A 13,535-nucleotide genomic window follows, 5' to 3' on the forward strand; every position below is an offset into this window, starting at 1 on the left:
TATACTAAAAATGCCTACCCACACTAAACTCCATACCCCCATTGCATCCTATCTATCCAGGCTCCACTCCCTATCACCGATTGATTTCAAGATCCTCACAATTAAATCCCTTGCTACCCTGTGACCTCCCTACCTCTCTGACTTTCTTACTCTCCAATCCACTACCCATTGCTTACATCGATGGCCTCACTTTCAGCCACTACGCCCCGAAACTCTAAAACACTCAAGCTGTCCACTTTGTCTCCTACTTCCCCATCTTCAGGCCGCACCCGAAGAACTTCCTCTTCGATCGTTCCCATGATCACCTCCCCCTGGCTCAAGCGCTCTGGGCCACTGCCTGCGTGTGGGGCGCTAAATAAATGCAAGTTGTTGTTGTTGTATATCTTGGTGCTGGTGATTTAAAACATCTGCGGTTTAAATTGCTTCCAATCTGATAAAGGAGATCTCCCTGATCATACAATGCTTTGCAGCATTGACCTCCTGAGTGAAACTGGCACAGATGCATAATGATTATATAAGCAGAGGGAGAAGAAAAAAAAGACAAGGGACTATAGAGCAGTCAGGATCAGGGCACCAGGGGCAGGATATTACAGGAATATAACTGTTACTGACACAGCTAATTAATTTACAATCATGCACAAAACTCCGGACCCCCATCACACCAGACCTTGCCAGGCTGCAATGTCCGAACGGATCGACTTCAAGATCCTCCTCTCTTTTCAAATCCCTTCATGCCCTCGCACCTCCCAACCTTTCCGACTTGCTCACCCCCCACTCCACCACCCAGCCCCTCCGCTCCACCATTGGCAGCCATTTAGTCACATTTAGTCACAGCGCCCCGAAGCTCTGGTACTCTCTCCTCTAATCCCTCCGCCTTGCCCCCTCCCTCCCGACTTTCAAATCCCACCTAAAGCCCTTCCTTTTTGATCGTGCTTACGGTCAGGCTTGCGGTCACTTAGAAAACACCTGCTGAGACAGACACCATGTGGAACCAGACAGGACACCAGAGCTTTATTCCTTCCACTGCTCACTGTCATCAAAACACCAGCATTTATCTGAACAAAGTGCAAGGTGAAAGCTGCACCTTTCCCTAATTGCTCTTGTGCAATGACTTATTTCTTGTGTCAATAACGTTTGGGCTCAAAGTTTCTGCTGGAGGGGAGAGTGAGGGGAAGGGGTGGTGGGTGGTGCTGGAGGTGGTAGAGAAGAGGTTGCATTTTCGATCAGGAGAGATCGCTACATGCGCACGTTTTAACCTTCAGGAAGAAGAGACGACAGAGGAAACCGAGAGAGAGAGAGAGAGAGAGAGAAAAAGGAGGGGGTTGAGTGCAGACAGGAGGAGTGCAGACACACCGAGAGAGAGAGAGAGAGAGATTGAGGATACACACACACACGCACACAGGAAAGAGAAGACGGGGGGAGACTGAAGAATAGAGGAAGTAACATTAAAGAGAGAGAGAGAGAAGTCAAGAGAATCAGACAGAGACGCGATCAGAAAGACCAGGGAGGTCTGTGAATCCCAGTCACCATCACCACTGAGGTCAACATGAGCAACGCACGAGTGACACACAGCATCTCCACCATCTACCTGCTCCTCCTCTGCTGCCAGGTGCACCCAGGTAAAGCCTCCAGATCTGGGTTAGGAGGAGGGGAGGGTAGGATGGGGAGGGAGGAGGAGGAGGAGGGGGGGTAGAGATTGTTATTTAACTGTCTTTGGTCGATACAAGTCATCCCACCAAAGCAGCCTCTCAGCCACATCAGCCTCACGTTTGCTCTGCGAACCCATCTGTTCTGAGATGGTACGAGTTTAAAGCGAAACAACCGGTGGATCAACGCCTCCTACACGATGGTGGAGATTTTTTTTTTTTTTTTGGGGGGGTGAGAAATATGTATTTTTTGGGGTATATTAAATGCAACAATGCGCGTTTTTTTTTTTGTAGCTCTTAGCCTTGCATTTCTCTCCCCCATCCTCCTCCTCCTCCTCCTCCCTCTCGTGTTACTGACTCACCGACAATTCACCTTTGCTGCAGAGAAACATGTCCTTGATACGTGACAAAGCAACACTGGCCAGAAACCTGCCCAGCACATGGGGAGCCAACATGTTCCTGAAGGTTTCATCAAAAGTGGATAGAACGGATTGTTATTATAGTGGAAAAGAATCCAGCAATAAAGATGGTTAATAATAATAATAATAATAATCCTTGCATTTGATATAGCCCGTTATCACGTCGTTGAGACGTCTCAAAGCGCTTCACAGGATATGTTGTAAAAATGGATTGACTGTGGATAAGGGCTCTGGGGGAAAAGACAGATGAATGGCTTGAACCATTACTCTTTCAAAGAGTACCATACACAAAATGTCCCTCTCTGTGCTGCTTATTTTTGTGTTTCTTAACAGTTTGCCAGTACGTAAAGTGGTATGTTTTGACTGGCGCGAGATTATTTTTTATCCAAATGTGTAAGAATCCGCAGAATAATGGAAGTTTAAAAAAATGTACAGCGGAGACGGTGGTGGTGGTGGGGGGAGGGGGGGATTGAAATAATAATAATTACATTTTGTATTTGATATAGCACCTTATCACGTGTTTGAAATGTCTCAAGGGCTTCACAGAATATGGTGTACATATATATAAAAAACAAAAAGAAAAAAAATATATATAGAATATATTGAAATCTTACATGATCAAAATAATTAAACTTCTGTCGGGCAATGTCCCACAATATTTAAAGTCACCCTACGGTTTGCTTAAGTATGACACTGTCTCTGCCATAACATGATTGTAAACATTACTTTGCTCTGTGTACGTGGCAGGATATAGCTTGATAACCACTTGGCACAATTCTTGCTCAACCCCAGTTACTAAATCATTTGATGGTTTTCGACTTAGTTGTGTGCAGCTTTGCATTGCTGCTCAGTCTAGATTGTCACATCAGGATGGGCGTACATTATTTTCGCTCAGTTGGTAGCGCTATCTTCTCTGCATCAGAAGGATGTGGGTTCAAGCCGGATGCCCGGATTTGCACTCATACTCCATGCTGATGCTCCAGTGCAGTATTGGGTGAGCACTGACTGCACTGTTTGGGTTGCTGTTTTTCAGGTGGCCTGTTCAGGTAGACATTAAAAGTAAACTCCTGATAACTCGTCACACGAAAGGAAAAGTTGAGCTGTGTTGCTTCATGCTGAGCTGTGTTGCCCACCAAGGAAGCTTGCAGGGAGTTCCTGGTATCTACCATCTACTTAGTGAGGGCTCAAACTCCCACGTGTCAGAGGTCAAATGACCAACTAGTGACTATCCTCCGTGGGGGGGAGGAAAGCGGGGTCTTCTTGGAGTTGAATTGGCTCCAAGGTGACATGTTTGGCAACAAGGTTGAGTGATCCCCCTGTAGGGGATTCAGTAGTCTGGTTCCTGAGACAGGCACATCCACAGCACTCCAGGGCTTTGCTGATGGTAGCATAGACAGCCTGGCTCATCGGCAGGACTTGGAAAGGCAGACCAGTCACTTGAACCAGGGATTCTTCTCATTCAGCTCCTGTTAACTTTGCAAGCTAAATCCCCAATGGTCCTAGATGGACAAACCATGGAAAGCTTGCCAGGCAGTGTGCTCAATAGCAAGCTATATGGTTTTAGCTGTTTAGACTCCCAACACACACTCCGGGGACGCCAAGCCTTGGCTCTTGCCAAACTGCACCTAATACTTTCTGGAATTAGGTAACCAGGATGTGTCCCTCTGGGGAGAGAGTGCACATTCCTTTCAAACAATTTATCTCTAGAATTTCCATGTGTAGATGCGATGCAAGGAATTCTCAGTTTGTGTTGGATATTCTTATTCTTAAGCATGGTGATGGGTTTCCGCATGTGGCAGACATCTGGCTGACCAAAAAGAAAGGGGAAAGGGCTCAGTGATGAGTTGTCCAGAGTGGCGAGTTAGGCATATGTATAAATATATAAATAAATACGGTTGGGGAATTGACAGGATGATGACTTAAGTAATAGCGACAAGTTAAGCCAGGGTCGAGTTATCAGGAGTTTCCTATATATCATTACAATATTGAAAAGAGAAGGTCAATAATTCTACAGATAAATTGGTTATTCACTTTATGGCCACTTAGAATACATTAAAATATACAGCACAGAAACAGGCCATTCAGCCCAACTGGTCTATGCTGGTGTTTATGCTCCACATGAGCCTCCTCCTGCTCTTCCTCAACTAAACTTTCAAGCGTACATAGGAACATAGGAATTAGGAGCGAGAGTAGGCCATTCTAGTAAATCTATGTTGCAACCCCTCCAAGGCAAGTATGTCATTTCTTAAATAAGGAGACCAAAACTGCACACAATATTCTAGGTGCGGTCTCACCAAGGCCCTACACAGTTGCAGCAAGACTTTCCTACTCTAAACCTTTGCAATAAACGACAACATGGCATTAGCCTTCCTAGTTGCTTGCTGTACCTGCATACTACCTTTTTGTGACTGGTGTACAAGGACACCCAAATCCCTCTGAACACTAACGCTATCTAGTCTCTCCCCCTCTAGAAAATAATCTGCTTTTCTGTTTTTACTAGCTAGGGGAATAACTTCACACTTCTCCACATTATATGCCATCTGCCACCTTCTTGCCCACTCACCTAGCCTATCTATATCCCTTTGCAATCTTTTTGTGTCATCCTCAGAGTTTACTCTCCCACCTAGCTTAGTATCACCCGTGAATTTAGATATTTTAAGTTCTATGTCCTCATCTAGATCATTGATATAGATTGTAAATATAACCTTCTATTCCTTTCTTCCTCATGTACCTATCTAGCTTTCCCTTAAATATATCTATGCTATTTGCCTTCAACAACTCCTTGTGGTAGCATATTCCACATTCCCTTTACACTCTGTGTGAAGAAATTTCTTCTAACTTCCCTATTTGATGTATTTGTGACTATTTTATATTGATGGCCCCTGGTTTTGGCCTCCCCCATAAGTGGAAACATCTTCCTTATGTCTACCCTATCAAAACTTTTCATAATTTTATAGACCTCTATCAGGGCACCCCTTACCCTCCTCTTTTCAAGAGAAAAGAGTCCAAGCATGTTCAGCCTTTCCTGACAGGTATAACCTCTCAGGTCTGGGATCTCCTTGTGAATTTTCTTTGCACCCTCTCCAGTGCCTCTACATCCCTCCTATAAGTGGGGACCAGAACTGCACACAGTATTCTTTCGCCCACAAATATAAGGTCAATTCACTTTGCAGTCTATTGTGTGAAGCGCTTTGAGACGTCTAGAAGACATGAAAAGCGCTATATCAAATGCAAAGATTATTATTATTATTAAGTGTGGTCTAACCAAGGTTCTACAAAAGTTTACCATAACTTCCCTGCTTTTCATTTCTATCCCTCTAGAAATGAATCCCAATGTCTGGTTTGCCTTTTTTATGGCCTTATTAACCTGGGTTGCTACTTTTAGTGAATTGTGTATGTCTATCCCTAGATTCCTTTGCTCCTCTACCCCATTTAGGTTTTTATTTTCCAGGATGCATACGACTTCTTTATTCCTTCTACCAAAATGTACCACCTCACATTTTTCTACATTTGAAATGCATTTGCCATTTAAATGTCCATTCAGCACGTTTATTAATGACTTACTGTAATTTGTTGCAGTCCTCCTCTATACTATAATCCGGGACAGAATAAATCTTCAATTAGAAGAATATGGGTTAATTAGGGACAGCAAGCACAGATTTGTTAAAGGCAAATCTTTTCTAACAAATCTAATAGAATTTTTCAATGAGGGGGTAAAATAACTGAGAGACCTGGGGGTTCAGGTAAATGAATCCTTGAAGGCGGCAGGACAGGTAGATAAAGCTGTGAAAAGGGCGTATGGGATACCAGACTTTATAAATAGGGGCATAGAGTACAAGAGTCAGGAGGTTATGATTAACCTATAGAAAACACTGGTTGCCTAATATTGCCTAATATTCAGTTAGAATATTACGCCCAATTCTGGGCACCACACTATAGGAAGGATGTTAAGGCATTGGAAAGGGTGCAGAGGAGATTTACGAGGATGGTACCAGGAATGATGGACCTTGATTATGAGGAAAGGCTACAGAGGTTAGGATTATTCTCATTGGAGCAGAGAAGGTTACGAAGAGACCTAATAGAGGTCTTCAAAATCATGAGGCGGTTTGATAGGTTAGAAAGGGAAAAACTGTTTCCACTGGTGGGTGTGTCGGTGACTCGAGGTCACAGATTTAAAATAGTCTCTAAAAGAAGCAGAGAGGAGGTGAGAAGAATTTTTTTCACACAGCGAGTTGTTCGAATCTGGAACGCATTGCCTGAAAGGGTGGTCGAGGCCGATTTGATAACAACTTTTAAAAACACGGTAGATGGGTATTTGAGGAGGACGGATTTGCAGGATTATGGGGAAAGGGCTGGGCAGTGGGATTGATATTACATTGCTCATCTCAAAGAGCTGGCACAAACTCGATGGGCCGAATGGCCTCTTTTTGTTCTGTATGATTGTATGATTCTATAATTCTATGATTCTATATTAACTACTCCGCCAATTTGGTGTCGTCTGCAAATTTTGAAATTGGCCTGCTGATTCCTGAGTCCAAATCATTAATGTATATTGTGAACAACAGTGGTCCCAATACCGATCCTTGTGGAACACCACTGCCCACCCCCTGCCAGTCTGAGTAACTACCCTTTACCCCTACTCTGTTTCTGTTTTATAGCCAGCTTGCTATCCATTCTGTTATTTTTTCCCTAACTCCACATGCTCTGACCTTATTCATTAGTCTATTATGTGGTACCTTATCGAAAGCCTTTTGGAAATCTAAATGTATTACATCTACCACATTACCCTTGTCTAGTCTTTCTGTTACCCCTTCAAAGAATTCAATAAAGTTGGTCAAGCATGACCTTCCTATTTGAAATCCGTGCTGACTATTCTTTATTATGTTTTCTGTTTCTAGATGTTTTTCAATTATCCCCTTCAGTAAGGATTCCATTGCTTTCCTACTACCAATGTTAAGCTGACAGGTCTGTAGTTCCCTGGGCTTGTTCTATCTCCCTTTTTAAATATAAGCATAACATTAGCTATCCTCCAGTCCTCTGGTACTACTCCCTCTTCTAATGAGTTATTATATATGTGTAATAGTACCTCTGCTATCTCTTCCCTCGATTCTCTTAATATACATGGATACAATCCATCTGGACCAGGGGTTTTATCCTCTCTGAGTTTCGTTAGTTTTTCGATTATCTCCCCTTTGTATCTTAAATGTATTTATATTATTTTCAATCTCTTCTTCTACTTGTGGGAGTTTGTTTTGTGCGAAGTATCTGCCCACAAATCCACAGAGTCCTCACTTGACAGCGACTATTGTTAAGTGTAGTGACTGAACATTTGTATGTGAACCGAACAGCCAATTTGCACACAGCAATGTCCTACAAACAGCATTAAGTGAATGACCAATTTTACTTTTTAGCCAGAATACCAGGAGAAACTCCCTTCTGTTTTTGAATACTGCCGTGAGATCTTTAATATCCAGCTGCATACGCAGATGGAAATTCAGTTTAACATCAAATGTGAAGGATTTACTGTAAAGTGTAGGGACTATTTTGTAGGCAAAACATAGACATTGTGATATCAATAGCATTAAAATGTAGATGTGACCACATTTTCTAAAATGGGCCTAGATTGTCTTTACTTGCATTTTCTTCTGTGAAGAGGTAGGTTTGTTTTATCGCAGAGGCTAAGCTATGTTTTCTGGAATAACCAGCTATGAAAACAATGCTACAATCCACCATATGAGCTGTCAGGACAAGCTCATGTTGCAGCAGCTGCTAAAGCACAGAATTTGCAATTAGATCTTCATATAAATGTTTTATTAAAAGAGATAGCAGCCATAGAATGAAGGTCTTTCAATGCAGTTTCTCCTCCCCCTCCGATCATTTGTATCACCTTTATTTGCAAAACAAAACGATCGGAACATCAGTCTGTATTACTCTTAGCTCTAGGTTACAGGGTTATGGACCTGAGAAACGCCGTAAGGCTTGAAGATACAATCTAGTCTGAAAATTGAGAACATTGCTGGTAGAGAGCTGCATTGTTGGAATACAGTAGTTGCTGTTCAATGAGATCTTGATTGCCTTTTCTGAAATCCTGTCTACACTTGAATGATATGTCACCCTCCTATTCTAAGGTCCTGTCATCTATTCTGGTGATCCTGCTGGATGGTTAAGGCCCTATTAATGTCACTTTTTTTAAAAAAGTGGCAAAATAGTGACATGGCCTTGACCAATATTCCTCCCTCATCTAAAATTCATCTGAAACTCAGAATAACTGGCTTTTAACTTGTTATAAGTCAGCCGGATGAACTGGTAGCTGGTACTCTTTCCTCTGAATCAGAAGGTTGTGGTTCATGTCCCACATCAGGACTTGGAATCACATTATCTAACCTGACACTCCAGTGCAGTTCTGGGGAAGTGTTGCATTGTTGGAGGCATCACCCTATGGATGAGACAGTAACCCGAGATCCCTTCCGCTGTTCAGGTGAACGTTAAAGATCCCATGGCACTATTCGATAAGAGAAGAACATCTCCCGATGTTCTGGCCAACAATCCCCCAAATACGATTGGCCACTCACGTCTGTTTGTGGGATATTGCTGTGTGCAACTAGCTGCCGAATTTCGCCCACAAAATACACAGTCAATCTACTTTACAGTATATCCTTTGAAGTGCTTTGAGACGTCTCGATGACGTGATAAGACGCGAAGATTGCTGGTACAAAATACTTGACACATTTGGTTATGTAAAGACGGTAACTACTTTAAAGTAATTCACCATCTGAAACACTTTTATACATTTCAATTTGATGCTGTGTTGTATCAAATGCATTATTATTTTACTTATTGAAGATGGCACAGAAACAGGCTATTCAGACCAAATAGTCCATACTGGTGCTTATACCCCACATGGAGTTTCACCCTACCTATTCACCTCTATTTCTTCCTCCCTCATGTATGTATCATCTTTGCTCATAAATGCATTCAAGCTTTCTGTTTCAACCACATCTTCCGTCAATTAGTTCCAAATTCTCACAACCCTGCGCATAAAGAAGTTCCCCCCAAACTTCCTTTTAGATCTGCTATTATCTATCTTACATTCATGCCTCCTTTGTTTTGGGCTCACCAACAAATATTGGAAACACCCTGTCAACATTCACCTTATATCCACGACTGTTTGTGGGACACTGCTGTGTGCAATTGGCTGTCGTGTTTTGCCAATAAATATACAGTCAATTCACTTTACAGTATATTCTGTGAAACGCTTTGAAAATCTGGAAGATATGAAAAGCGCTATATCAAATGCAAGGATTATTACATTATATTGTATAACCTTTCACAATCTTAAACACCTCCATCTTTAATAATAATAATAGAGAAAACTCTAACCCGTCCAATTATTCTTGATAGAATAACTGTCCCCTCCGCATCGGTCTGCAGAACGTCCGCTCATTAACCAACAAGTCCCTCACAATCCATGACCTCACCATTGAGGAAAATATCGACATCCTCGCCCTCACCGAAACCTGGGTTACCCCAGGCGACACCTTCCCACTAGTTGAGGCCACACCTCCAGGTTATACCTTTCACCAAACCCCATGGCCTAATCGCCGTGCTGGTGGTGTGGCACCTGGTCCTCTCTCGGCCTTTCCCCTTACTCCTCCGGAACCTTCCCCTCCTTTGAACACCTTACCCTCTACCACCCCTCCAGGCTTTCCTTCAAAATCCTCCGTGTTTACCGTCCCCTCAAGCCTTCCCCCACCTTTCTCTCGGACATCTTCACCCTAGAAGACACAACAAGTCTGCCAACACTAGAGATTCATCAAAGGGATAAGGACAGGGAGCAACTTAGGGAATTTTTCATGAGTAGAGAATTGGTGCTAGGGAAACTGTTAGCACTAAAAAGTGACAAATCCCCTGGTCTGGATGGTTTGCATCCCAAGGTTTTAAAAGAGGTAGCTTATGAGATAGTGGAGGCCTTATGTCTGATCTTCCAAAATTCCTTGGATTCTGGAACAGTCCCCATGGATTGGAAGATCGCAAATGGCACACCACTATTTAAAAAAGGTGGAAAGGAAAAGATGGGGATCTATAGGCCAGTTAGTCTCACATCAGTGATAGGAAAAATTTTAGAATCATTGATTAAGGATGTGGTAGTGCGGTATTTAGGGGAGCACAATATAATTAGGCCAAGTCAACATGGCTTTACAAAAGGGAAGTCATGTTTGACAAATCTCATAGAGTTTTTTGAGGATATTTCCAGTAAACTAGATAATAATAATAATAATGATAATAATAATAATAATCTTGGATTTGATATAGCGCTTTTCACGTCAGGAGGACGTCCCAAAGCGCTTCACAGAACACACTGTACAGATAATAATAATAATAATAATAATAATAATAATAATCCTTGCATTTGATATAGCGCTTTTCACGTCGGGAGGACGTCCCAAAGCGCTTCACAGAACACACTGTAAAGTGAATTGACTGTATATTTGTGGGCGAACGCGGCAGCCAATTGCGCACAGCAATGTCCCACAAACAGTCGTAGATTGAAAATGACCAATTTATTATTGTTTTTGGAGGGATTATTATTAGGCGTGTGGAGTAAGGAAACTTGCCCAAGATTTCGCCCTGCCTGGAATTGAACTCAGGTCTCTCGCTTGCAAAGCGAGTGCTCTAACCACTGAGCTACAGGACTCCAGATAAAGGTGAATCAGTGGATGTGGTCTATTTGGACTTCCAGAAGGCATTTGATAAGGTGCCGCATAAAAGGTTAGTCCAAAAGTTAAGGGCCCATGGAATTGGGGGGAGCATATTAACGTGGATTGGGGAATGGTTAACGGGTAGGAAACAAAGAGTAGGGATAAACGGGTTCTTTTCAGATTGGCGGGATGTGACTAGTGGAGTGCCACAAGGATCAGTCCTTGGGCCTCAGCTATTTACCATCTACATCAATGATCTTGATGAGGACATCAAAGTTAATATATCTAAATTCGCAGATGACACAAAACTAGGAGGAAGTGTCAACACAGAGGATGACATTGATAAAATGCAGCGAGACATAGATAGGTTAAGTGATTGGGCAGGTAGGGCGCAGATGAAGTATAACGTAGGGAAGTGCAAAGTCATCAACCTAGGTAGCAAAAACAGTAGAGCGGGTTATTTTTTAGAAGGGGAGAGATTGGAATGTGTTAGCGTCCAGAGGGACTTGGGTGTCCTTGTACACCAATCACAGAAAGTTAGTCTGCAGGTGCAGCAGCAATTAGGAAGGCGAACGGTACGTTAGCATTCATTATGAAAGGATTAGAGTATAAGAGTAGGGAAGTCTTGCTGCAACTGTATAGGGCCCTGGTGAGACCACACCAGGAATACTGTGTCCAGTTTTGGTCTCCTCATTTAAGGAAGGATGTACTTGCCTCGGAGGGGGTGAAGCGTAGATTTACTAGGTTAGTACCAGGGATGAAGGAGATGAGTTACGAGGATAGGCTGACCAATTTGGGCCTATATTCTCTAGAATATAGACGAATTAGAGGAGATCTTATAAGATCATCAAGGGCATGATAGAGTAGATAGTGGGAGATTGTTTCCCCTGGTTGGAGAAACTAAAACCAGGGGTCACAACCTTAAAATCAGAGGCCAGCCCTTTCGCACTGAGTTGAGGAAGAACTTCTTCACTCAAAGGGTAGTGAATGTATGGAACTCACTACCCCAAAGGGCTGTTGACGCTCAGTCCTTGAACATATTGAAGACTGAGATAGATAGATTTCTTATTGCAAAAGGGATCAAGGGATATGGGGATAAGGCAGGGTCAGGTTATTAGCTGGAGTTAGATTAGAAGATCAGCCATGATTGAATGGCGGGGCAGGCTCGAAGGCTCCCTCTGCCTCCTTGTCCTCCTCGACCTCTCTATTGCCTTCGACACTGTCGACCATTCCATCTTTATACACCGTCTCTCCGCTTTACTCAATCTTCACGGATCTGCCCTTGCCTGGTTCAATTCCTATCTCTCTCACCATCTCCACTTTGTTGCCTCTAACGGTTTCTCCTCCAGCCCCTGCATTGTCACATCCCTGGCATCCCTCAGGGCTCTGTCCTTGGCCCTCTCCTCTTTAATATCTACATGCTCCCCCTTGGTGACATCATCCGCAGTCATGGGGTCAACTTCCATATGTATGTGGATGACAGCCAACTCTATCTTTCTGCTTCCACTCTCAACTCCAGGACCACTGCTGTCCTGACAGACTGCCTGTAGGATATCAAGTCCTGGATGAGGGCAAATTTCCTATAGTTGAATGTGAACAAGACTGAGGCCCTCCTGATTGGCTCACGCCAACGCCTCAGCACCTCAGGCTCTGGCAACATCAACCTCCATGGTTGCACACTGCAACTCACAAAGCCAGACAGGAACCTAGGTGTCTTGTTCGACCCTCAACTGTCTTTTCTCCCCCACATTCAAGCCATGACCCACTCTGCCTTCCCTCACCTCCGTAACATCTCCCAACTCCGCCACTACCTCACCCCTCAGGCCGCTGAAAAATTGCGATTTTAATGTATATTTAAAACCAAAGGGATGAGTGTGCAACTGTCACTAAACACAACAGGTTAGATTTGCCCTCTGATTCATTATAAGAGGAACTAGGTGAGCCTCTGGTTAATATTTTTTAGGAACTCTGTAAACACTGGAGATATAAAGATAACAATAGAACAATCATTGCATTTGATATAGAGACTTGTCACACTGCCAAAATATCTCAAAGTGCTTCACAGGATTGATTGTGTAATGATTATGTATTTTCTAGGCATGTGCGGCAAGCAATTTTTGCACACTGATGTCCTGCCAACAGCCATGAAGTGACTGAATTTTTTTATCTCTGGGGTCCTGTTGGCCAGTACACTGGGGGAAACTCCATTCTCTTTTCAAATAGCTCGACTATGCAAACGCCCTGCTTGTCGGCCTTCCCAACTCATTCCCCCCAACAGCTGCGGATAATCCAGAACTCTGCAGCCCGTGTCCTCTCCCACACCAAACTCTGTGACCCCATCTCCCCCACTCTCACCCGACTCCATTGGCTCCCAATCCTTCAGAGGATCCAGTTCAACCTCCTAGTCCTCACATACAAGACCCTCCATGGCCTCACCCCACCCTACCTCTGCAATCTCCCAACCCCCTACCAACACGCCCGCTCCCTCCGCATCCTGCTCCACATCCCCCGACCCACCCACCCCACCATTGGCGGGAGAGCCTACAGCCACTCTGCCCCCAACCTCTGGAATTCCATCCCCCAGTTACTCCGCTTCAGCCCCTCCTTAGCCTCATTCAAGTCCCGCCTCAAGACTCTCCTCTTCGACCATGCCATTGGCCATCCCCCCTTCCCCTCCCCTCCCTTCCGCCCCCCACCCCCGACCCCAGCTCGGGTCTGAAATGTTGTGCTCTGTCCAGGGCCTTGGCATGTCCTCCTGACATGAAAGGCGC

At 43.8% G+C, this 13,535-nt stretch overlaps 1 protein-coding gene across 2 annotated transcripts in view; it reads left to right on the forward strand.

Annotated features, from left to right (window-relative positions):
- The first annotated feature begins 1,142 nt into the window (after positions 1-1,142).
- LOC103177847 (embigin) overlaps positions 1,143-13,535 on the forward strand; it is a 34,061-nt gene continuing 21,668 nt past the window's right edge. For both annotated transcript variants that reach the window (XM_042335365.1, XM_042335369.1), the window contains exon 1: positions 1,143-1,619. In XM_042335365.1, the coding sequence (XP_042191299.1) occupies positions 1,547-1,619 (73 nt within the window). In that variant the 5' untranslated portion in view covers positions 1,143-1,546. The remainder of the gene's footprint in view (positions 1,620-13,535) is intronic.

This window comes from Callorhinchus milii, unplaced genomic scaffold, assembly GCF_018977255.1.
Source record: "Callorhinchus milii isolate IMCB2004 unplaced genomic scaffold, IMCB_Cmil_1.0 Scaffold1, whole genome shotgun sequence".
Taxonomy (NCBI): domain Eukaryota; kingdom Metazoa; phylum Chordata; class Chondrichthyes; order Chimaeriformes; family Callorhinchidae; genus Callorhinchus; species Callorhinchus milii.